Source organism: Lampetra fluviatilis, chromosome 34 (genome assembly GCF_964198595.1).
Source record: "Lampetra fluviatilis chromosome 34, kcLamFluv1.1, whole genome shotgun sequence".
Lineage (NCBI taxonomy): Eukaryota > Metazoa > Chordata > Hyperoartia > Petromyzontiformes > Petromyzontidae > Lampetra > Lampetra fluviatilis.
Genome location: NC_136308.1, coordinates 493159 through 516597, shown reverse-complemented (window position 1 = coordinate 516597; position 23439 = coordinate 493159). Strand labels below are relative to the sequence as shown.

General features: G+C 54.2%; 1 protein-coding gene across 1 annotated transcript; it reads right to left on the bottom strand.

Annotated features, from left to right (window-relative positions):
* Positions 1-2483: 2483 nt before the first annotated feature.
* Positions 2484-22000, bottom strand: LOC144944261 (sortilin-like). The gene is made up of 20 exons (XM_078872273.1): positions 21840-22000; positions 18569-18631; positions 18084-18145; positions 17274-17376; positions 16057-16218; positions 15136-15209; positions 14932-14981; positions 14635-14774; positions 12604-12687; positions 11330-11390; positions 10694-10849; positions 9462-9565; positions 8718-8814; positions 7639-7807; positions 7198-7385; positions 6269-6443; positions 5556-5690; positions 4692-4797; positions 3601-3701; positions 2484-2971 (listed from the first exon to the last, which is right to left on the bottom strand). Exons 1-20 carry the CDS (start codon positions 21963-21965, stop codon positions 2731-2733), a joined length of 2397 nt encoding a protein of 798 aa, XP_078728399.1. The 5' UTR covers positions 21966-22000; the 3' UTR covers positions 2484-2730.
* Between the last annotated feature and the right edge of the window lie 1439 nt (positions 22001-23439).

Sequence of the window (23439 nt, the reverse complement as noted above, 5' to 3'; positions counted from 1 at the left end):
GTGGGCTTTGCTCGTGACCCTCGTGCTCATGAGGGCCACGGCGTTGGTGCTACGGGAGCCACGCGACGGCCTGACACGACCGTCTCTTCACACGATTCACGAGGGAGAGACCTGGTCACGACGCGCAGGGTCATTCTCTGGTGAATCCATCACCGATGATCCAGGCTCGAGGTTGTTAGGACGACAAGTAGGAGCAGAATAATCCCCACAGAGATGGTGCTTCAGCGTGAAGTGCAATCCGCCACTCTCAGAAGCTCAAGGAGGAATCCGCTGATTTAGCCAGTGCAAATAATAAATCGCCTCCAGAACCATCCTTGATCAACAATAATCTGGTATCTGGAACCCATATACTCTATCGGAATCATCCACCCGATAACTTACGAAACTCATGTAGCTCCACACCACGTGGGTCACGCCCTGTTACACACCACGTGGGTCACGCCCCGTGTGATGGACACAGGAAACACGAGTGGAGGTAGAGTGGTGTTTCAGATACAGAACCCTGCTTCGTTAATAACCTCTTACACATTAACACATCGTTTTGCTCCTAAAAAAAGGGTAAATTTGTCTTTTTATCCAATTTCAAAGCCTTTGCAATACGCTGCAAGCGCCATAGCGGTCGCGTTCTGCAGAAGGCAGTTGCGTGCCACAGAGCCAAGCAGGCAGTGCCCTTCGCTGCTGAATGAGACCTCGAGCACGGCGAGCTCCTGGTGGATGGCTCTCAAAGTGCAGTCACCTCGAGCCCCATCGTGGGCCCTCTCAACGAGCTCCATGCCGCGTGGCCTCTTCTACAGAGGGCGCTTCTCCCTCGAGCAGTCACCTTCCTGCCCAGTGACCTTCCTGCCCAGTGACCTTCCTGCCCAGTGACCTTCCTGCCCAGTGACCTTCCTGCCCAGTGACCTTCCTGCCCAGTGACCTTCCTGCCCAGTGACCTTCCTGCCCAGTGACCTTCCTGCCCAGTGACCTTCCTGCCCAGTGACCTTCCTGCCCAGTGACCTTCCTGCCCAGTGACCTTCCTGCCGGGCGAACTCGCCAAGCGGTCTCCTCTCTCGCTGGGTGTCGTCTCCCTGCCGCGCTCGTTGCTGCAGGAGGTTCTCCCGCACACCGTTCAACTGCACGCCTGCATCATTTTATCAAAGTACTCTATTTAAATAAGAGTACTGTTGAAATATATATTTTTTCAATACACTTATTATCCACTTCATAAGAGTTTTTTTTGGGGGACTCGAATACCGACTATAATCACCCAGGAATGTCTGTCCTTAACGCTCTTGACTCCACATCGACCAGCCGCCCTCATTAATATTCATGAGCAGGTGACGTCCTCCAAATGAACACACCCCCCCCTCCCCCATTCATAATAATTAGCGGCTGACGTCACTCAACATGGGGAGCCGAGGCGCCTCCTCCCCCCTCCTCGGCGTCAACTCACAACCCTCACTACAAAGGCAGAACCCTCACGTCACGCGATCTCCGTAACGCTGTTGAGACATCGAAGTAAAAAGGACGTCGTGATGAACAAGGGATTATAACCTTCAAATGAAATATGCCTGTGTCACCGCGCCCTTACAAATTGCACTCGCATTCATGCAATGAATATCACGTCGCGCTCTGCTTGTCGCTTGCAAGTTTCAGATTTACTGCAAGACACCCGTCGGACGGGCAAAAGGCGAGTTGTAAATGTTGTGGGTTTACTCTCCGACACACCAGTGTGCTGTACTAGTAACGAATTGGCATGTTTTATTTACGTGACAAACCTAAGCGTCGGGTGGTGGCAGGTTTAACGACATTTAGATTTACACGATCTAACCTGAAAAATCTTCTTATGGATAATATTATTCGTGAAAGCCTACATATTTCATAGGACCTCCTGTGCCAGTACCAAAATATGAGAATAGGTTTTCCCCTTTTTTCCGGCAACAAAACAGCTGTGTTAAGATGTTAAAACACGAAACTGAAACCTTTTACAATGAATCATGTCTGCATTAACCACAATGCTTGTCGTCAGAATGCAAACAAAACACGTACTCTGATAGCATATGCATTGTCTGTGAAACTGATTGGTCCACACCAGAGATATGCTATCAGAGTATGTTTTTTGTTTGCATTCTGACCACAAGTATTGTGGTTAATGCAGTGACATGATTCCTTGTAAAAGGTTTCAGCTTGGTGTTTTAACATCATAACACAACTGTTTTGTTGCCAGAAAAAAGGGGAAAACCTATTCTGAGCATACGTATTATCTACTTATTGATTTTACTTATCCACTTTAATTGACATGGAGTATCTTACTTCAACAGTGGAAAGGGTTTAAAAAAATCAAATAAATTCCAGTTCTCCTCCCATTAGGACTGTTAACTGAACTCCTGTAAACATGTTTAAGATTGCATCAGCATTTCCCATCGCAGCAACTCTGTTGCAGGGTCACGTCCGCGCAGATTTTCTGGAGAACCTTCATACTGTAAGAAGATCCTGAAAATAAATACAAGAGGTCAATTTTTATTTATTTAAATTATAACTACAACCTAATGCCAAAGAATTTGTTTTATCAATACTTCTCTAGCCAGTAAGGAAATCTCTGCTGTGTCTCCGAGTGCTCAGATGTAATCGGCGAAAATCGCCCAGCAATACGCAAGGCTCAAAAGTCAAACACCACTTGATCATATTAATGTGAATCAGAGCGATAATCTACAGATGAACTCACGATAAAAAATATCGATTTTAATAAAACTATACCAACAGGAATCGTTGCAGAACCGAGTCACCCCCACGGGTAATCGGAGTTGCGGCTAAGAAGGCCGCCGATGTGAGATGACCGCCCATAGGAGGCACGACCAGGAGGAGGCCCGTGTGCCGTGTGACGCCACTCACGTCGTCCGAGTCGGGCAGCACGAGCAGCTTGTCGGCTTCCACTTCGTCCCAGCCAAACTCGTCGTTCTGCTCCAGCTGAGAGAAGCGGTACACGGGCATGCTGCGGAGCACACGGGCCAGCGGCACGCACCTGTGAGCAACATCTTTCTCCCTCTTTGTCCAGTGACATTTTATTCGTTCCTTTCATTTTTTTAGTTCAACGGTAGTCGTGCTTTTGTTTGCGCGTTCCACCGGTTTCCCTATCTCTGCAACGTGAAGCACGTACCGGTACTCGCTGTCGTGTATCGCGATCTACAGAGCCATGCTTGTGAGACTAAGATCAGTACCGTGCAGTACCGTCTCCACCGTCGCAGGACACCCGTGAAATAGCGCTTAGCAGATTATTGGGCCCTTCCTTCTGCCACGTACAAATTAAGCATCCTCGGGACTATTTTCCAAATGGCCTTCGAGACTCTTGCTAATCAGCAGCACTCGGTCAAACATGCAAACCCTGCTCTCTCAGCTGACATTTCAGCCAAATGACAACCTTGATGTTTACTTCGTGACGGCACCGACGCGCGTACGGCCATTTAAAATATGCGACGTGACGCTGCGTGCGGCAATCGGGGGGCACGAAGCGCCAACGGCGGGGCGGGGGTGGGGACGGGGGTGGGGGCGGGGGTGGGGGCGGGGGGCTCTGTCAGTGTCCCCGGCCCCGCGTCCCCGGCCCCACGTCCACGTCGCGCTCACCTCATCCGGCAGCAGTACTTGCGCACGATGAGGGTGGCCGCCAGCATGGCCAGCGCCAGCACGACCACGACGGTGGCGATCACGCCCCAGTGCAGGTGCAGCTGCGGCGACAGAGGGCCCCAATTCACTTTCAATCTTCGTCGATTCGCTGCACGCAACTACTGCTGTGTTATACTGTGCACGTGTAAAAGACGCCAAAAGGCCATCGTTATTATTTATTTCATTTACGCCGTAACTCACGGCAAGCGTACCGGCTTGATTGTTTGAATTGGGCGCTGTTAGGTGCCCGTTGGCTTGTCAATGTGCTGGGACCATCCTGATTGATCAATGCGGGGCAACCAATCGTGATCCACTGTCCGACCAGCGAGCGTCGGGCTTTGCCGGGGAGATTAAACGGAAACGTGGGAGGCTTATCGAAGGGGTAACGGCTGGGAGAACGTCCACAATGTTGTGGGGGTGCCTCTTAACCCACGCGTCCCTCCACGCTGCTGCTGCCCCCGCCTGTGCTGTGACCCCTCGCGTTCCCGTGGTGATGGTTGTTGTTGTTTTGTTCGCTCGATCGCGTTCACGTCGCCTCGCGCTCCTCGCTGACCGTTCATCGCCGCGCCCTCGTTGTTGATCCGTACGGATCACTCCGATGCTGTTCTTGTTCTGTGCTGATCGCACCACGGATTTCTCTTGCAAACTAGCTTTGTAACTGGCTAAACATTGACTTGAATGAACCAGGATCAATTGGACCACTACCCAGAACATGGTGACTCCCACTGGGACCAGAACCAGAACAGCACCACGAGACTCTTCACCGAGCCTCCCCACCAGGACCACTTATCCCGGTGGATCACCACGACAACCGCCGCCGCCTGTTTGTGTTTCCGTACGGGCGACAGAGCGTCCGCGCAATGGCGTCGTCCGATAATTGGCGCCTTCGATGCACGGATATTAGGATTAATGTTCGGCCACTCCGTGTGGCTGCTCTTATGCACAGGTGAGCAGGGGTAAACAGGAAGGGCCACCGGTGAGACTTTGGGTGAGTAGAATCGGACAATGAGATGCCGGGTGAGATGATTCCCCGTTGCCCTGCGCGAGACTACCTTGGGGTCGTCCTGGAGCGAATAGGTGCAGGTCTTGGAGATTGAGCGGAGGTCCCCGCTGGGGCGGAAGCCGCCTTCGCAGCGGTCCCCGGGGATCTTGCGGTATCTGCGCGTGGCAGTGGAGCAGAAGCAGAGGGCAGGGCCGGGCATGGGGACAGACGGAGAGGCATTTGATCAGAGTGAATGCACGCGTGTGCGTATGACACGTCGATTCGGCATCCCATCACCAGACTGCAGGTCACAACAAGGGGAGCGGTGTAGCTATGAACTCGGCGACCCGAGATCAATTCCCGCTCACGGCCAACACCAGTGACGAGTATCTGAACTGGTCACGAGCCTCCCCTAGGTCGACTCAGCCTCAAATGAGTAACTGGTGCGATGTGTAAACATCACCACTGGGGAGACAAAGGCGGCCGGGCGTGAGGCTGGACACCTACCCCGTCGTGTGCCGTGCCGGCCTTCATAGGTGCTACTCACTCGTAGCACTTGCCCCAACAGTCTGCTCAGGCTATACAGGGGATCTTTGTCTTTGTAAAACACATGGATGCTGCAGGTCGCAAGAGCACACTCGCCACACTGTGGGTCACCTCACTTCCCTCTCTGCTCTTTCCCCTGCTCCGCTCTGGAATTCCCTCCTCCCATCATCGTCATTGTCTCCTCTCCCAAGCTCTTTTACAATAATAACCGCGTTCAATTAATTAAACTCGTCGACTCTTTATCTATTCCAATGTGGATAAGAGGACCGTGTGTTGCTGGCCGCTTGACATTTTGCGTCTTTAGGGCCTGGGCTACGCAGCTGCGTTGAAAATAAACCCTCTCAAACCGTGGCGACCGTAAGAGCTGCGGCACAAGGCCGAGACGCACCCTTGGGTGAGCAGCTCCTCCTGCTGGCCCCGCGCGCACACGTGCAGGGAGCGCCGGCCCGTGGCGCTCGCCTCCGCCGCCTCCTCCTCCTCCACGCACTCCCAGCTGCCGTTGCGCCGGTAGAATCCAAAGTCACTGGCAGCAGAAACGAGGAGACTTAGCACGGCCACGAGGTTTGGAATGTTGTCCAGTGAATATGTGCGTGTGTGCGAGCGAGTTCAATTCCCGCTCATGGCCAGCACCAGTGACGGTTATCTGAACCGGTCCTGGGCCTCCCCTTGGTCGACTTAGCCTCAAATGAGTCCCTGTTGTGGTGTGTAAACATCACCACTGGGGAGACAAAGGCGGTCAGGCGTGGTACTGGCCATTCAGCCTCATGTGCTATGCTGGCCTTCATAAAAGGTTATAAGGGGGATCTTTGACTTTGTGAGGGTATATGTATGTGTACATGTCTTTACATGTTTGCTATGTGCATGTGTTAATTGACACCAGGACACCCATGCAAATTAGTCGTTCCATCTCCAGGGATTGCCAAAGTGAAATGTGTCAATTAAAAAAAGAACCAGAATTGGACAAAGCTGCAAAACATCGCCGCATTATCAACGTTCCAAATATTAATTCCGGTTGTGACGGCGTCCCCCGCACCGTGCGGGTGCCCGCCGCACTGTCCCTGGCCCCAGGGCACAGAGCTCGGAGCAAGTGCACTCACTCACCACGAGTAGTCGCGCTGCGTGCACGGGCACGGCACGGAGCGCGACGCCGGGCGGAGCGCTTGTCCGTTGGTGCGGCACGCGGCGTCGGGCTTGAGGCGCGTGTCGTGCTCGGTGGAGCCCAGCACGCAGCCGCGGCCCAGGGGAGCCGTCCACTCCTCGTAGTCCCCGGCGACACCTGGCACGGCGCAAGGGTGGCAACGCCTCCGCTCGGTCGCTAGGGCTGGGCCACGAGACCCAAGATGGTTCGGAATCGTAACCGGACTGCGTGCCTGTGACATTCCAAGCGGCCTGGACCTAACTCCTGCCGAGGGCTCCGGCGAGGCAGCAACGCCAACCTGGGGAAGTTTGACGAAGCGCTACGACTGCAGCGGAGCTTGTATCGTCTTTTAATTATTTATGTTCTTGTTTAAAACGCAGTTGGCCGATCACAGGCACAAAGGCCTGCGACAACTAGCGGGTAGCAACAAGCAGCACCGTCAACGCAGTAGTAGTAGGTTACAGTTAACGTGCTTTATTGATGGAAGTGCTTCGGAAAGGAAACAACGGGAGGAAGTTCCAAAGGGGAGCAGTTGAAGGGAAGACGCATCGAGAGAAGAGCTACGTGGTGTGCTGGTTGAACACGCGCTGGTTCCTGTGTGTGATCACTAAGTGGAACTTGTGGCACAAACTCCTGCAGCAGACAGCTAAAAGCTGTTGAGATGCAAATCCCAAATATGGCTTTGGATCTGCTAAAATGTAAACGGTTAACAACTGGCTTCTGGGAGCCAGGTCTCGCTTAGTCACAGAGGGAAGAGTTGCTCACTGAGAGAGTGGGTGTGACTCAGAGGGGCGACTCAGTCACACTTGGGACAGAGTGGAAACCCACAAGGGGCGACAAGGCCACAAGGGGCGACTCGGCCACAGAGGGGCGACATGCACAGTTGGCTCACAGTCGCGCTGCAGGAGCTGGCTGAAGTCGACGGTAGTGAGGAGGAGTCGTGGCGCGGGGTGGAGGCGCCGGGCAAGGACGCTCGCGGAGAGCGAGCGAGCGCCGGGCTCCGTGAGCAGCCGCTCCAGGGCCAGGGGCTCCGGTGAGAACACGACGCTTCCCCAGCACTGGCCTCCGTCCAGTGAGAACCTGCAGGGCGGGGCGCAGCGGCAGCGGGGAGAGAGGCGGACAAAGACGGAGCGTTGGAGGTGTTTGGAACGTGAAAGTGTAGACGTGGCAGGGACGCGCCGTGAGAGAAGCGGGCACGGCACGACGACGGGGGCCGCCACGGAAGACAGCGGATAGTCGCATCGATGTTCCGTTCGACTGACAGAGCGGCCTCGCCCTGCAGCATTCAAAGCAGCGCAAGGGAGAGCGCGGCACAGCTGGCGGCGCCGGGCACCTCGCGGTGTTGACGGTGGCGGCGTAGGGCACGGCCACCAGCAGTCCCCCAGAGTTGAGGATGGCGCAAGCGTGCGGTCCCACCAGGGAGCGCGCCCACGAGTGGCCTCCGTCGCGCGACACGTACACGTCCGGGGCCGCCGCCGGCGCTTGGCTCTGCCCCACGGTGCCTGGGGGGTAAGGGGCGGCGAGGGCCCGATTCGATGCGAATGTCAAGGGTGGCCAAAGCCGTCCCTACGGCATGACAAATCGGGGCGATCGCCCCAGTCCCCGCGCTTTTGGGGGCCCCGCGCTTCGACGTAACGGTGTCAGACGTCCCTTGTGATTTCCTCGGGCCCCGCAGCCCCCGCTCAGGACGGCCCCGATGGTGACAGCACAGCCACATTGTGCCCTGGTGCAGGGCAGCGACAGCATGCCACAAGCCATTCGCCTCGCCGTTGGTAGCTGGCACCACAGAGCCATTTCCACAAACGGTGACTGCACAAAAACAAGGCTGCTCAAAGGAGCTGCGGCGATCGCCACGCGGGGAGACAAGGATGGTCCCAGTTTCACCCACGGTGCGAAATGTCACCGAGGTTGGCCCTGGTTGGATTACAACACTGGAGGTGACTGCGTGTGGTCTCATCACACCGGATAAATCGATTTCATGTTGTACCCTTCATCTAAATAATGGCGGAGCAGAGAGAAAAAATATTATGCTTTGCTCGGGACACCTGGGGAAGTAGGGCGCAAGGGTAAAGAAAATCAGATCATAGGCCCGTCCTGGCTTTTAAGGCCACAACCTGACCACGATTATTTTTCGTAAAATTAACAGCCAAAGAATGAGGAAAAAATATAAATTGCAGACAGGTCAGGGAAGAAGCAGGGGGTGCCTGTACTTGATTATTTTTATTTTGTATACATATATATGTTGAACTTCTTTTGCACTGTACATAGCCAGTCGTGCTTATCGGAGGTGTGGGGGAAGGACAACAAACTAGACACAAAAAGCAGTTGAAAAAAAAAGATTAATTTGTCTTGAATGTATCTTTAAATAAAAAGTGAGGGAGGGAGGCCGGGAGGGAGGAAGCAGCATCTCACCGTGAGCCAGTACCAGGCCGGGAGCGCTGGGCTCGCTGAGCGGGGCGTGCGGCACCTCTCGCAACTCCAAGTTGGAGTGGATCGTCAGGTGGCACTGCTGACACACGGACAAACATCCCCCGTATAGCCTTTAGCAACCTGTTAGGGCAAGTGCTGTTAGCGAGTAGCGCTAATGAGGGCCGGCACAGCACACCAGGTGGTGGGTGGCCAGCGCCACGCCCGGCCACCTTTGTCCCCTAGTGGCGACGTTTATATATCGCACCAGATACTCATTTGAGGCTGAGTCGACCTAGCGGAGGCCCAGGACCGGTTCAGATAATCGTCACTGGTGTTGGTGGCCGTGAGCGGGAATCGAACTCGGATCGCTGGGTTTGTAGCGCAGTGTGCTAACCGCTGCACCACCGCTCACACTCCACTCCAAGAGGCAACAATTTTAGTGACAAACACGACACAACGTGCACACAAAGCGCACAAATGGTCATCAATTTGATTGCTCACACCATTGTGACTCAAGTTGAAAGACTAGAGCACACACGATTAGGGTGATGATGATTTTGAGAACGGAGGTGGTGGTGGAGTTTTATCATCAAGATAATAATGTTGAGAATGGAGATGATCATGATGGTGTGTAGAGGATGATGGCCGGACACATTGAGGCTCTTGACGAGCCAGTCCGTCACACTGCATTCCGCCACTGCGCGAGGATGGCTCGGGAGCCGCGTCCGAGTGGGCGCGTGGACGGACCTGCTCTTCCCCGTTGCCACCCTCGCACGGCACGTTGGTGGGCCTCGACAGCGGCTGCCACGCCCCACCCTGGTCAAACGTGATCACGGAGCGCGCCGAGCCGTCTGCGGCGACAAGAGAGATGCGCGGCAGAACGCGACGTTAGCGCCAGCGCTGGAGAGGCGCCGCAAACCCACAAGGGGAGATTTCACTGTCGCGGGCGTGGTGGCGCGTGACTGGGGGGTGATACGACTGGGATCTTGTGTCGGAGTTCCCGCCTTTGGCTGAAACATCCAGGAGACGAAACCTCCACAAGGGGTTTGCCCCGGGGGGAACCTCTCGTCGAGTCTCTCCGTCTCAACGGGCTCCTGCGAGTTCAGCCAAGGCTGGAGAGGTCGCGAGGAGGAGGGGGGGGGGCGAGCTGGCGACACGAGACGCCTACGCCAGGACAACTGTGAGCCGGCGACCTGAAGCAGGGAGCCGTCGAGGAGGATCGTGAGGAGATGGAGTCAACATGAGACAGATGCGCGTGCTGGGCAATGAGCTGCCTGGAGTGACCTCTGTACGTAGTTTGGGTGGAATGGTAACGTTTTATACTCGTGACAAAATCAGCCGGAATGTACCCGATTTCGTCAGATCTTGGAAGCTAAGGCGGGGTTGAGCCTGGACGGTGCTTGGGTGGGCGACCGCCAGGCATGGCACAGGTGCTGGGAGGCAGCTGATGCCTCACAGCAGCTGATGCCTCAGCACCTGTGCCATGGGCGACATTGCCACTCGCGGGAAGTGCGGCTAAATCCATTGTACTGTACACTCTCCAACATCTACGCTCCCCGCCTTTCCATTAACCCGCACTGAGAAGCGTGATGGGGGACGGTCGAAAAACCCCACCGGCCTACACGGCCTGGGGCCGTGTTGGCCACCATCAATCGGTGGATTGACAAGAGCTGGACGTGAACGTTACCGTGCACGGCAACGTTCACGTCAACGTTCACGGCAACGTTCACGGCAACGTTCATGTCAACGTTCACGTCAACGTTCACGGCAATGTTCACGGCAACGTTCACGTCAACGTTCACGTCAACGTTCACGTCAACGTTCACGTCAACGTTCACGGCAACGTGTACTGTAACGTGCACGGGCCTCCCGAGGGAAACCCGGAGGCGTTGCGGGAGTCGCGTTCCCCAGCGCAGGCGCCGCCCACGAGCGCGGCCGTCCGCGGCGCCGCGCCCGCTCGCCGTGCCGCAGGCCCTCGCCTGCAGAGAGCCGGCTGGTCATGAAGGCGCCTCGCGTCGACGTCACGTTGGTGAAGTCCGCGGAGCCGTTCCGCGCCGTGTACAGGTGGCTAGCCAAGGACTCCGTGAAGACGGCCCCCCGGTCATCCGATACGTACAGTGTGCCCCGACCCGTGTCTGTGGGAACAACGTCGGCGCGCAGTTTGGAACCGTTGGACCAAAGTTGGGCCAACGTTGGTCCGACGTTCCGTGTCTACTGGGAAACGGATGTGGCCTCCGAGTGAGTTGATCGTCACAATGGCAGGCCCGTCTGGCTGGAGTCGGCTCACCTCCAGAGTATTTTGTTCAGGTAAGAACTCAAGGGACCATGGTGAGAGTCTCATTGACAGCAGTGGCCGAGGTCACCAAAATTACAAAAAACAAAACAAAGTGCAGCAATGAAGCAAAGAGAAAGCATAGCAAAAACAAACCTCGGATTTCAGGATTTGAACGTATAGGGCGCTTAAATGCTCAACATCTCAAAGAAGATTCCATCGTACGTCAAGCCAGTCTGAAGGATCGCAACCGAACACGTGGATGGGATAACAGGCCACAGAACCAGCGTCGTCGGTGCGTTCCCCGTTCCGAGTTGAGTTCGGTAACCAGTCGGCCACTTACCTCCTTTCTCGTCCACGTGTATGAAGATCATATTGTCATCCGCTCCCAGGATAGAGTAAAACTGAACAGATGACAAACAGCGACACGTCAGTGAGGAAAACCGTGGAGAAACATGTACCGAGCTCTCACCAGCATAAACATTCTTGCATTACCGTTCTTAAATTTTGATTTAAAGCTTTCGTGACTGCCACAAAGCTGCTTGCGTTGTGGCCGAAACGTCGTGAGAATAAGTTTATTATGTTTTATTTTTATTATGTTATTACTTCCCTTCTACGTGACTTTACCGAAAGAACCAAGAAGATTACCGTTCTTATTATCACTGCCTTATGTGTTCTCGAGACAATAGCCTGGCTAGAGGAGTTCTATACTCTTTGGTTTTTTCGGTAAAGTCACGTAGGTAAAAAATAAAATAAATGAAAACAACGAAATTAAATCACGACGTTTCGGGCGCAACACAAGCATCCGTCATCAGTATGAATCCTTGCAGTCACGAAAGCTTCAAATCTAGAATAGAGGAGTTATCTTGGTCACTGTGAATCACGCGTGACCCGTTAAGTTACCGCAGCTGGTTATAATCTCCGAGTTACTCAAGAAAACCTCGCCAAGTCTCAACGCTTGCCATGAGGATGTTTTAATGAATGTCTGCTGGGGATATACAGAATACCAGAGGGGGAATCGTGCGTACGGGGCGACTACCACTCCAACCACGCACTGAGAGCCGAGGAACCTGCTCTCTCTATTTCCTCCACTAGCTGGGTTCACGTGAGCTGTACACTCTCCTGGTCTCGTCGACTGTTACAGGCGATGGAGATGTCGACGTTGTGCAGCAGCACAATGTTAGTGTCTCGTCAGCAGTCGGGCTTGCTTGAACCAATGCTGGTGAACTCTCAGGATGTGTACAGGCAGAGGCGACATGGGTGCCACGTTTAACTCTGCCGCTCCTTGACAGAACCGTGGTGGCGGGTGACGTGACGCGTGTGGCACGTCGCATCACGTCCGCCGTGACGGACTGCGAGAAGGGGGCGGTGAAGCGTGAAGCAAAAGCCACGGCGCGGCTCATCAAGGCAGGGTGGTGTCGCCGTGTCGACCAGAGGTCAACTCGCTCTAGAGCAAGCAACGGGTGGTCTGCACGGCTGAGACGCACGGCCCCATGGCGCGTGGTTCGTGACACAAGGCACAGACCGGTGCGACGGGTGGAATGGACGCTGCGGAGATGTAACGTGTGGCGCGAGAGGGCTGGCGAGCGGCGCGCGGAGCTGCGATGTCTCCCTCACCTCTTCGGTTTCGATGGGAGGCAACTGGGCCATGGTCCAGGAGTCACCCCGGTCCGTGGACACCTGCAGCACCCGCCGCTTGTCCTGCAAGTGCAGCACAGACCGGGGTGGGGGGGGGTTTCCACGCAGTGCAGCTACGGTCCCCGGCGGCGATCGGCACGGTCGTTCCGTGCAATGGCCGACGACTCGTCTGAGACAGAGGAAAGTGCGGAGAGCGCCTGCAAGGAGATGTCTGCCAAGGAAACGGCCAGGCTCCAACGGCCCAATAGGCCAAGACCTCATTCCAGCTAAGCGGGAATATGAGCTATGGGTGGACGGATTGAATGCACGTGGGATTTATATAGCGCAGAATTTGCTTGGCAGTTTTTTTTTGTTTAATTACAACTCCACGAGAGCCCAACACAAAGCACTGATCACAGTACGTCCAGGCCAGGGCTTAATGAAGGGGGAAATGTGGGTTCTCTGCCCCATGCACGTGAGGACAACAAAGTAAGAACGTGAACGTTTATATGGGGAAGGCCTTTTTCAAGGGCACACTTTACCGAAGATCTCCAATGCTATTTTATTCAAGTTTCAAACATTCCTGAATTTCGACACACCCTGCAGGTGTAAGGATTGACCGGTTCAAAATAATTGCTCAGACTTAATGGCGGCAACCCATGATGGTACAAAAACCGTGTCACAGCCCTTCTAATCAGTAATCTCTCGTTCGTGTTCTCACAGACTAAGCCCTATTTGGAAAGAACGTAAATAAGGACACAATACTGCTCCTTCCCAGGGACAAGAACAATGTAGGGTTTTTTTTACATTCCATCAGCCACACACGCATTGTGCGAGTGTACAGCAATCACATAACAATTACAGCAACATTGGTTCAACACAAGCACACTCTCGAACGGTTTCAACACTTATTGTCTGAACATCAGAAAGGTCATATTTTCTTCAAGAAGCAGGGTCTGTTTGTAAATCAGGGTTACGTGGCTAGGCACAGCAGCCTCTTACAGACATAAGATGGATGAGTAGTAATCGTTGCCTCTGGCGTCTCTCTCTCGGTTTTTTTTTCTACAACAGAAAAGCTGCCACGACGTTTAATTATTTATCAGGAAAGTAGATACTCTTTAACCTCACTGTAGCATGCTGCAAAAGCCTCCACAGATACAAAGTCACTCGTGAGAAAACAATTGTATACCAAAATTATTATCAGCATCAGCCGTGATCTATCCACTGCTGCATGGAGGCCTCCCCAAGCCATCTCTATCTCTTATGCAGGCCTCGCCGCGTTGCCCAGTCGGGATTCGTCATGGGCATTTAATGTCCCTTTCCTGACACTCATCGCTGCGTGATCACCATTCCTGCCTCTTGAGTGTAGTAAAAATCAGACAAAACCTACGCCTGGGTTTTTTTGATAGAGCTTTGTTCAAAGTCCGTGTTCACTCCATGCGTCACGCGTGAGTGCGCCGAGCTGCTCAATGGGCTCGTAATTAGATTCTCTAACAAAAAAAACGTCATAAGGCATTGCATCCAAACGGATGAACCGATGTTTGATAATGTTGAATAATAACCTCCAGTGGTTGAGTAATTGCACAATCATTTCTGCACGCTTTAATGAATAAGGCGTAAATCGCGAACAAATATTTGTCACTACGGTATAATATTCTCAACCGTTGGAAGAGTGGCGTGGCTTACTCCTGCGCTAGCGCCGGGACTTTGTAGAGTTTCCGTAATCGTTCGTTAAGCCGTGCCGCTAAACGGGCGACCAATAACTGTAGCAATGGCGGCGTGGTAATTGAGGCTGCTTGTCTTAATATACAAGCGCTCGGCCACGAGTGACTCCTCTCATCTGTGCCGCAAGGATAATGGGTGTGCGGACAACGGGAAGAACCGCAGATCACTTGTGGCTTGTAATGGGACGGCGAGCGAGAGGGCTTTCACCACCCTCGCGGGTAGGCAGGAGATGGGGGGCGTGCTCATAGGGCCCTGATGCAGGGTTAGGGCTCGGAGCGGCCGGGGTGGTCGTGCGTGGCGCGCCACCTTCTCGTGGACGATGGAGGCGCAGAGGAAGCGCCCCCCGATCCCGAACGAGTGGACGCGCTCGGCGATGCGCTGAACGCTCCTGCCGGAGTCGGAGCTCCTCATGAGCTCCAGCGTTCCCACGATCGCCTCCTCCACCTCTAGGGGACACGGCGCTCGGTCAGAGAGACACCGTCAGCGCAGAGAACGCCCGTCAACGGGAGCAGGGGTTGCTGAGCGGTGGGGGAGGGGGCTGAGCAGTGGGGTGGGGGGGGGTGCTGAGCGATGGGAGGCTGCGCTGCTGTGACTGCATCTCACTCTGTCCGTGTGGAGAGGCCAGGTAGTAGGCAGTGGTGTCCTGGGGGCTCCTGCCAACAAAAGAGCCACAGCTTAGGGGAGCGTCTCCGCTCGCCGCACACCCACACCAATGGCAACGACGAGGGCCGGAGCGTGATGGACGCCGCGGCTTCGGCCGTGTCGGCGCATGCGCCGTGCCCACGCGGCATCGCGGCCCCGACTCACCATTTGTAGGCGCGCACAGCGTCGCCGAGTTTCTTGAAAGATCCGAAAAAGTCTTCCGTGATCCACAATTCATTCTAAATTGAAGACAAATATGTTAGCGATTTTATAATACTCGAGTGCACTGTACAAGGAAACAAACTACCTTTTGACTCACAAAATAGATCAGTAGAAAATACGTCTGCCCTCGTATATGTCTGTCTCTCTACACGCAATAATTTCAGTGGGATTGATTTAGCACAAGCAAAACTCTGGACCGATTTTGACACACAACGTCTCATAAGCAGAGCCAGGCTTGGCTTGGATCACTGCTGGTGAACGAACGCCAAGGTGTTTATAGGCAAGGACATCCGGCAGTGTTGGGTGGTGGAGGGTTCACGGCTCTAATTGACGTTACGCCCACATGGTCCAACTCACAAAACTAATGTTGCAATACACACCATTGTGTGTTGGCAAGCCCTCAACGCTTTTACGTAACATGACGATGGAACAAGCCAGGTCGTTCAACAAACTTCACGGTGTTGTTTGGGAAAGGCTGCTGCTACACGTTTATGTTCCTGAAAAGTGCGCGTGGGTAGCGGTAGCGCAGTTTTGAGCACGCCACCCTACGAACCCGGTGACCCGAGTTCAATTCCGACTCACGGCCAACATTTGGTGACGATTATCTGAATCGGTCCTGGGTCTCCTCTAGGTGGTCTCAACCTGAAATTAGTACCTGGTGTGATGTGTAAACATCGCCACTCGGGAGGCAAAGGTGGCTGGCCGTGGTGCCGGCCCGCTCGCGCGCCGAGCCGGTCCTCGCAGACACTCGCTAACAGCACTTGCCCCAGCGGTCTGTTCAGGCTACCCGGGAGATTTTCGTCTTTACGAGGTCCATGGCAACTGTACGTTGTGAGCCCGGGCAGGGCGGGCGGCGCAACATACGCTGGAAGAGGAAGCCAGCAGATGGTCAGGGCTGGAGGAGTGGAACGCCATGCCGTGCTGCGGAGTGAACGGCACGTCCCTGGCCCGGAAGGTTTTGCCGCCGTCCTCCGAGGTCCAAGCCTTCACGTCCCTCGCGATGTTCTCACGCGGCAGCAAGACCACCTGAAAGAGCCAGGGTGCCCAGGCACACGTGGAGTGATTGGGTACGCGTGTTGTTGTGCTGTTTGTTGTTGTAGCGTTCTTACCCGCCCCTACTGGACATCTGTGAAAAAGAGCTTTATAGCTCATCGGATTCCTCCAGTCTCAATATTCTCTTTCTGAGCTGATAGTGGGTGGGCCTTCCCCGCATTCCACCTGTGCACCCGAGAAACTGAGATATACGAAATGTGATGCCACATTTGGATTCATAATTGTTCAAAACCTCCAGACACAAACATTATTTTATATGCTTTGAGAGAAATGTAGGCCGCAAGTTAAGGGAGCTCAAAATGAACACTGTTTCTTTTTTTGGTTTTCAAATGCGGAGTCCCATTTGGAATCGGCGCCGTCAGACATTCTGTTATTCTACGTTAAATGAAAAAGTATAAAAAGATTGCACCCCCAGGCTTAGTTCAGAATGTAAATTCTATTTATAGGCATTCAATCGTATTCATGCCAAGTTTTAGCTTTGTATCCCCTGTGGGAAAATCATTGGAATTGACAACCCTCACTCGTGGCTGCCTGTGCGATGCACCAACACGCACGTGGGTAAGCGTGCATGTTTGTGCACCTGCGGGCGCGCACTTATGATGTGCGGATTCACACGCGGGGGGCACCGCCTCATATCAGGCGGCACGAATATCCACAGCCTCGGCGTAAAACTACGGCAGAGAGAGACACGAGGCTGCTAGAGCAGACGAGGGATCTGGCAGAAGGAAGGAAGCGATATCGGCACATGGTGGCGTCAACCACACTGAGCGCAAGTTTAAGTTCGAGCGCCTTCTCGGCCATGTCGAGAAGGCGCTGGCAGGGGGCACGGGAGAGAGCGGCGAGCGCTTGGATGCGTGGTGTGCACGGAGCGGCGTGCGGACGCGCTCACACCAACACCCCTTGCGGTCCGCGCCGCTGGACTGGGACCCACGCCGCGCCGCGGCACCACCGAACTGCCACGGCACACCACACGCTGGGCACCGCCACGCCAGCGCCCAGCGTGTCGCCGCCGACCGTGAGCGTCCTACCCGCTGGGAACTGCCGGGGCCCACAATGACCTCGAGGCCCGGCAGCGCGTGGCCTCCGTCGACCAGCGCCGAGATGTCGGAGAAGCTCCCGCCGTAGTCCTCGCTGCAAGGAGGCGCAGTGTGCAGAGTGAGCCGGGGCGGGCGAGTGGCCAAAACCCGTCAGCTGTCCGAGTATGGCGACCGACGCGTCAAATGTTACTTGTAAATACTTTTCACCTGGAAAAATCAAATCGCTCGGGACGGAACGTGCCGTTCACAAGCGTGCTATTAGGACTATATGAACTCCATCATAGATGACGGTGGTTAAAGATTGGAGCTATTGTGGTTGTGCAATCCAAATTACAGACCACATAGTAACCCAATGGCATTTGGCTCCTGAACGCATCGTCATCGGTGTAGGTTTGTGAAGACGGATGCTAAGGATGGTCAGGACCACGACGCTGGGTGTATGTAGTCTGTTTGTCGACATATCGGAGGAGAGGCCACGTGGCTCATTGACCCCACCCCATGTCACGTCATCTGGCTGGGAAATGTTGATTCTCGTTGGATTTAAAGGCACGTAACCATGTTCACGTCACAAATTAAACACAATGCTAAATTAACTTTGAAACAACTATAGTGATTTCAGAGCTTAACGTAAGCGTATCCTGTGTAATTTTGATATGATTTGGCTTGATATTAATACTTAAATCGTAGTGTGTAAGTCGTGAACATTACCGGATGTGAACCTCCACAACAACGCGAATGATTCTTATTTTTGTGTGAGACTGGGGCTGGGGTGGTCACTGTCTCCGAGCCGGCCCTGCTCACCTTCGGTAGAGGCGGCTCTTCCAGGACACAGCCTCGATGACTCGTGACACGGCCAGCACCACCTAGAGCACAGCGAGGGGCCCGCGCCAGACACCCCGGGACCCCCCCATCCGCATCATGATTTGGACATCTGTGAAAAAGAGCTTTATAGCTCATCGGATTCCTCCAGTATAAATAGATATTCTGATTCTGATCATTTACACAAATGATTACCCACACTTTTAAAGTGTCTGAAATTTACATCCGAACTTGCCTATCTGAAAATAATAATATAAGACCAATGTTGGCTTAAAGTAGATCGTGAAACGTAACAATGATGGTTGTTTTTTTATCCGGTGCTACTGCGTGCATTAGCTCTTGGCTGGACAAGAGACGCGGTTACCCCATGGTTAACCCCGTGTTTCTTTGTTGTCCTTCCCCCGCACCTCCGATTAGCATGGTTGGCTACGTACGGTGCAAAAGAAATTCAACACACACACACATACCCCGGTGTCTCGTCCGACCCACGTGATGGTCACGTTGGCGCTCTCGTCATTCTGAAATTCGAACTGCAAACACATGGGACACACACAAAACAAAGACCCCCATATAGCATTTTACAGACTTTTGGGGCAAGTGCTTTTAGCGAGCAGCTATGAAGGCCGGCACGTCACACGAAGGGGCAGGTGGCCAGCACCACGCCCGGCCGCCTTTGTTTCCCTAATGGCGATGTTTACAAACCACACCGCAGTCACTCACACGCATGCACCGTGATAACGCGCACAAGTTAATTGTCTCTAAAGTGGTCGGCGTTTTCTGAGAGTAATGTGGAGAGAGTGAATGACGATTTAAGTTAATTCTCAAACACATTATTTGGTGGGTTGAGATATCCCGGTATATCTATATTCCGAATAAAACACCGTTATATCCATGAAGATTAATTTAGAATATTCGTAACTTGAAGTTATATTTATATCGCTGTTTTTGTCCTTCATAACATCCATCATGGACGTGAAAGCAAGCAGCAGGCTCGAGGCGTGTACTACAAATATCAAGAGCGGGGGGAGACAGATGCGTCTCGGCGGACCGTGCCCGGGCCAGCTGTGTGGTCGGTGGCCGCGGGGGCCACAGCGCGTGAGCGAATCGTTTCGCCACTTAGTGGTGGTGCCGTCACCGCGGCGCTTGTGCCAGGCCAGATGCACCTTGAGGCCAAGTGAAGTGTCGAAGGCTCACTGACAGGAGGTCACGGGACAGACCCAGGTGCCAAGGGGTCGACCGCTCGAGACAAGGCTGGATTATGGACCGGGCCAGTGGGGCCAGTGGGGCCAGTGCCCCGGGGCCTCAGACTGCCAGGGGGCCTCCAAGCCTCGGGCCGCGTGCGGTGCGTGGCCCAAGACTTCCGAAGGTAGTTGAACGCCAGGGCCCTCAATTTTGCACAGCGCAAGCTGACCACTAGGCCCCTGGGTGCTTATAGCGTGAGCTGACCACTAGGGCCGCCCAGACCCCTCAGCGCTTACAATGTGAGGACCCCGAGCCCCTTGGTGTTTAAAACGTAAACTGACCACTCGGGCCCCTCTGCCCCTCGGCACCTACAGCATACAAGTTCTGAAATAGAGGTCTACAAGGGACCTGCAGGCTGCGAGAGTTACACAAGGAACCTGCAGGCTGCTAGAGTTACACAAGGGACCTGTAGGCTGCTAGAGTTACACAAGGAACCTACAGGCTGCTAGAGTTACACAAGGGACCTGCAGGCTGCTAGAGGTCCACAAGGGACCTGCAAGCTGCTAGAGGTCTACAAGGGACCTGCAGGCTGCTAGAGTTACACAAGGAACCTGCAGGCTGCTAGAGTTACACAAGGAACTTGCAGGCTGCTAGAGGTCTACAAGGGACCTGCAGGCTGCTAGAGTTACACAAGGGACCTGTAGGCTGCTAGAGTTACACAAGGGACCTGTAGGCTGCTAGAGTTACACAAGGAACCTGCAGGCTGCTAGAGGTCTACAAGGGACCTGCAGGCTGCTAGAGTTACACAAGGAACCTGTAGGCTGCTAGAGGTCTACAAGGGACCTGCAGGCTGCTAAAGTTACACAAGGAACCTGCAGGCTGTTAGAGGTCTACAAGGGACCTGCAGGCTGCTAGAGTTACACAAGGGCCTGCAGGCTGCTAGAGTTACACAAGGGCCTGCAGGCTGCTAGAGGTCCACAAGGGCCTGCAGGCTGCTAGAGGTCTATAAGGGACCTGCAGGCTGCTAGAGTTCCACAAGGGACGTGGAGGCTGCTCGAGTTTCAAGTAACACGAATGGCGAGACGCGACAGAGGAGTCCCAAGAGCGGGGTTGTGCGCTGTTAGGGGCAGTCGAGGGCACCTCCGATTTGCACGGTTGTCTACGTCCGGCGCAAAGTAAATTATATATACAACAACACAGACCGGCTGACGCCCCTGCCAGCCACGTGACGCCCCCGTGCTATTGACCAGGGGTGGTGGTAGTGGTGATGATTTTAGAGCACCCGCGTGCGTGTTATGGTTGCGTTTAGCGCCCACAGGGAATGATTTACAACGAAGCGAGTTATTCATTCCGCACGTCACGTGGGTCTATCTGTGCTGTGGCCAGCATGGTAAAGTATGTTCACGTTATACCCCCCTCCCCCACAATGGGAAAGTGCAGCCTGAAACATCAAGTTCGGGCTAATATGAGCAAGATTTGGGAGTTCCCTTCCATACGCGTGGGTTTCCATCCTCATACCACAGCAGAGGGGCACTGTATCATAACGGGAACTCAAATCGCCATTCCGGGAACTGAACAAGCCACCAGTGGTCACATGCTCTATTGCCCGCTGCTCGATGGAGTCCACGGTTTTAATCTCTCTGCCAACACATTGCTGCCCCGTCTGAGCGAGGCGCTGTGTTGTAAGTTGCGGTATTGCCTGGCACAGCTGCACCGGCGAGATAATGGGGAGCTTTATTTATTTACATTTTGAGCCCTCGTTTCACGTCTGCTGATTGAAGCGATGTCCAGAGCCTGCGAGAGGGAACACTGCATCCCGAGCAGACGCAGCAGGCGAATTCCACATTATCGCTGCACTGGAGAGGCGGATAAAGTACGTCGTGACCAAATCGGTGAAAGCGTCTCCAGATAATTGTGGGATTCATCTTCTTGGTTCTTTCGGTAAAGTCACGTAGAAGGGAAATAATAAAATAATAATAAATAATAACATGCAATTGCATTTTGTGATGAATCCCTGCAGTCACTCAATCGAAATTGTGGGATGCTGCTACACCAGCATCCCACGGAGAGAGGTCACACGAGGTCATGCGAGGTCACGCGCACGCCGCGTCGGTGTCAGCAGAGGGGCCGCGCGGCTGGGCTCGACTCGTGGGCCCCGTCCACTCGCAGTGGCCAGCAGCGTGAAGCGGCGTGAAGCGGAGGCCCTCGTCCAGCAGTGGACTGACACACGGGACGTGGACTGCACTACGATAATTTATTGGCAGCTACTGCTGCCCGAGAAAGTCTGCCAGTCTCCCCGGTACATTCCAAGTCCTGGGGTTTGTCAGTTGCGTGACAATAGACAGGAAGACGCCACTCGAGACTTAGCGCGCACTTACATGCGGTACGATACTCTACGATATTACGATATTACTACCCTCCTTGCCAGAGTCTGTCCCGCTGCGAGTGTCTGTGGTGGCAAGCCCGATTTGACAGAATACAAGTACAGCCCCTAGAGGCCGCCCCACCGCACTGCTGCTGCGCGTGAGAGCCGGTGTCTGTGTGTGGGTAACGCACCACACGCGCGGCGTCCCGCAGTCGCTGCTCCTGCAAGGGGGTTGGGCACGCGGCATCCGCTGTGTCCAGCAGCAGCAGCAGAGGAAACAACAGCAGCAGCAGCAAGGGCGAGACGGAAGGCTCCATGATCCGCTCCGACAACGCGACGCCGCAGCTCTGCAGCTGAGAGAGCGCTGATCGTTACGTCACGCGCGTGGGCGGGGCGACGTCTTCTACTGGCTCTGCCCCCCACCCCCCATGGCGATGCAAACGTGGGAGGCGGGGCTAGTGACGTCACCGCAAGCTAGGCCCCGCTTCCCAATATTGGTAGGTGGAGCGAATGACGTCACCGCAAGCTGGGCCCCGCCCCCTATATTGGTAGGCGGAGCGAGTGACGTCACCGCAAGCTGGGCCCCGCCCCCTATATTAGTAGGCGGCGCGAGTGACGTCACCACCAGCTGGGCCCCGCCCCCTATATTGGTAGACGGACCGAGTGACGTCACCGCAAGCTGGGCCCCGCCCCCTATATTGGTAGGCGGAGCGAGTGACGTCACCACAAGCCAGGCCCCGCCCCCCATATTGGTAGGCGGAGCGAGTGGCGTCACCGCAAGCTGGGCCCCGCCCCCTATATTGGTAGGTGGAGCGAGTGACGTCACCGCAAGCTGGGCCCCGCCCCCCTATATTTAGTTTCATGTATTATTAGGTATAGCCCTGTGAGCCATGCGGCTCTTGACTCGGGTGCAACCGCAACAAACAAAAACATGAACAAAGAACATTTTTAAAGTGACGCCGCGCAAAAGAAACATCCAGGAAAAATAAGAGCAATTATCTTCCAGAAAAAAGCACCGTATATCAATGATGTGTGCAAAAATCCCAGTGGGATCCAAGTCAAACAATAACAACCATAAGACAATTTAGATTAAGTTATCAGCCGTCCGAGCAGGCGAACCCCCACAGCCCATGGGGCCCCGACACGAACACCTGGAGCAGACGGGCATGCAAGATGAAGCCACTGTGTTCCGTGTGCCATCACAACTCACAGCCATGCTGCTTCTGCTGATGGCTGGCTCTCCGCAGTTGCCAATTGCGCACACAGCTTGTCGTAGATGCCGACGCCGACGGCCGCCATGGAGAGGACGACGATGACGGCACAGTAGAGGCGGAGTTGTAGGGCGTGCGCCTGGCGGCACGCTGTTAAGCTGGAGAGAGAGACTCGTGTCTTTGGGCGCGGTCCTTTGTGTGGAGCCAGGAGCAGCTACAGCGTGGTCAGACCGGCGTGGGGTTTGAATGGAACAGATCGTCTCTACAGTACAGTAGTTGCCATATATTCACAACAGTGGCCAAAGTTTGATGTTGATTGGCGTGGCTCTGCAATCTACTTCGTGGGCCGAGTCTTCTGCGCGGGAGCAGGTGTTATCACTGAGCACACGCATCGATAGGTCGATTATTAATTCCAAATGTTTGTTCATTATCTGCAAAAAAATAATATTTTTGGATTATCCGCGATTTTTAATAATCCATGGCTAACACCTCCCCCCCCCTCAGTTGGCATGGATAATCGAGAATCGCCTGTACTGGCATTACAAGTAATTAATTAGCAAAATTCGTCAGTGTAAAAATA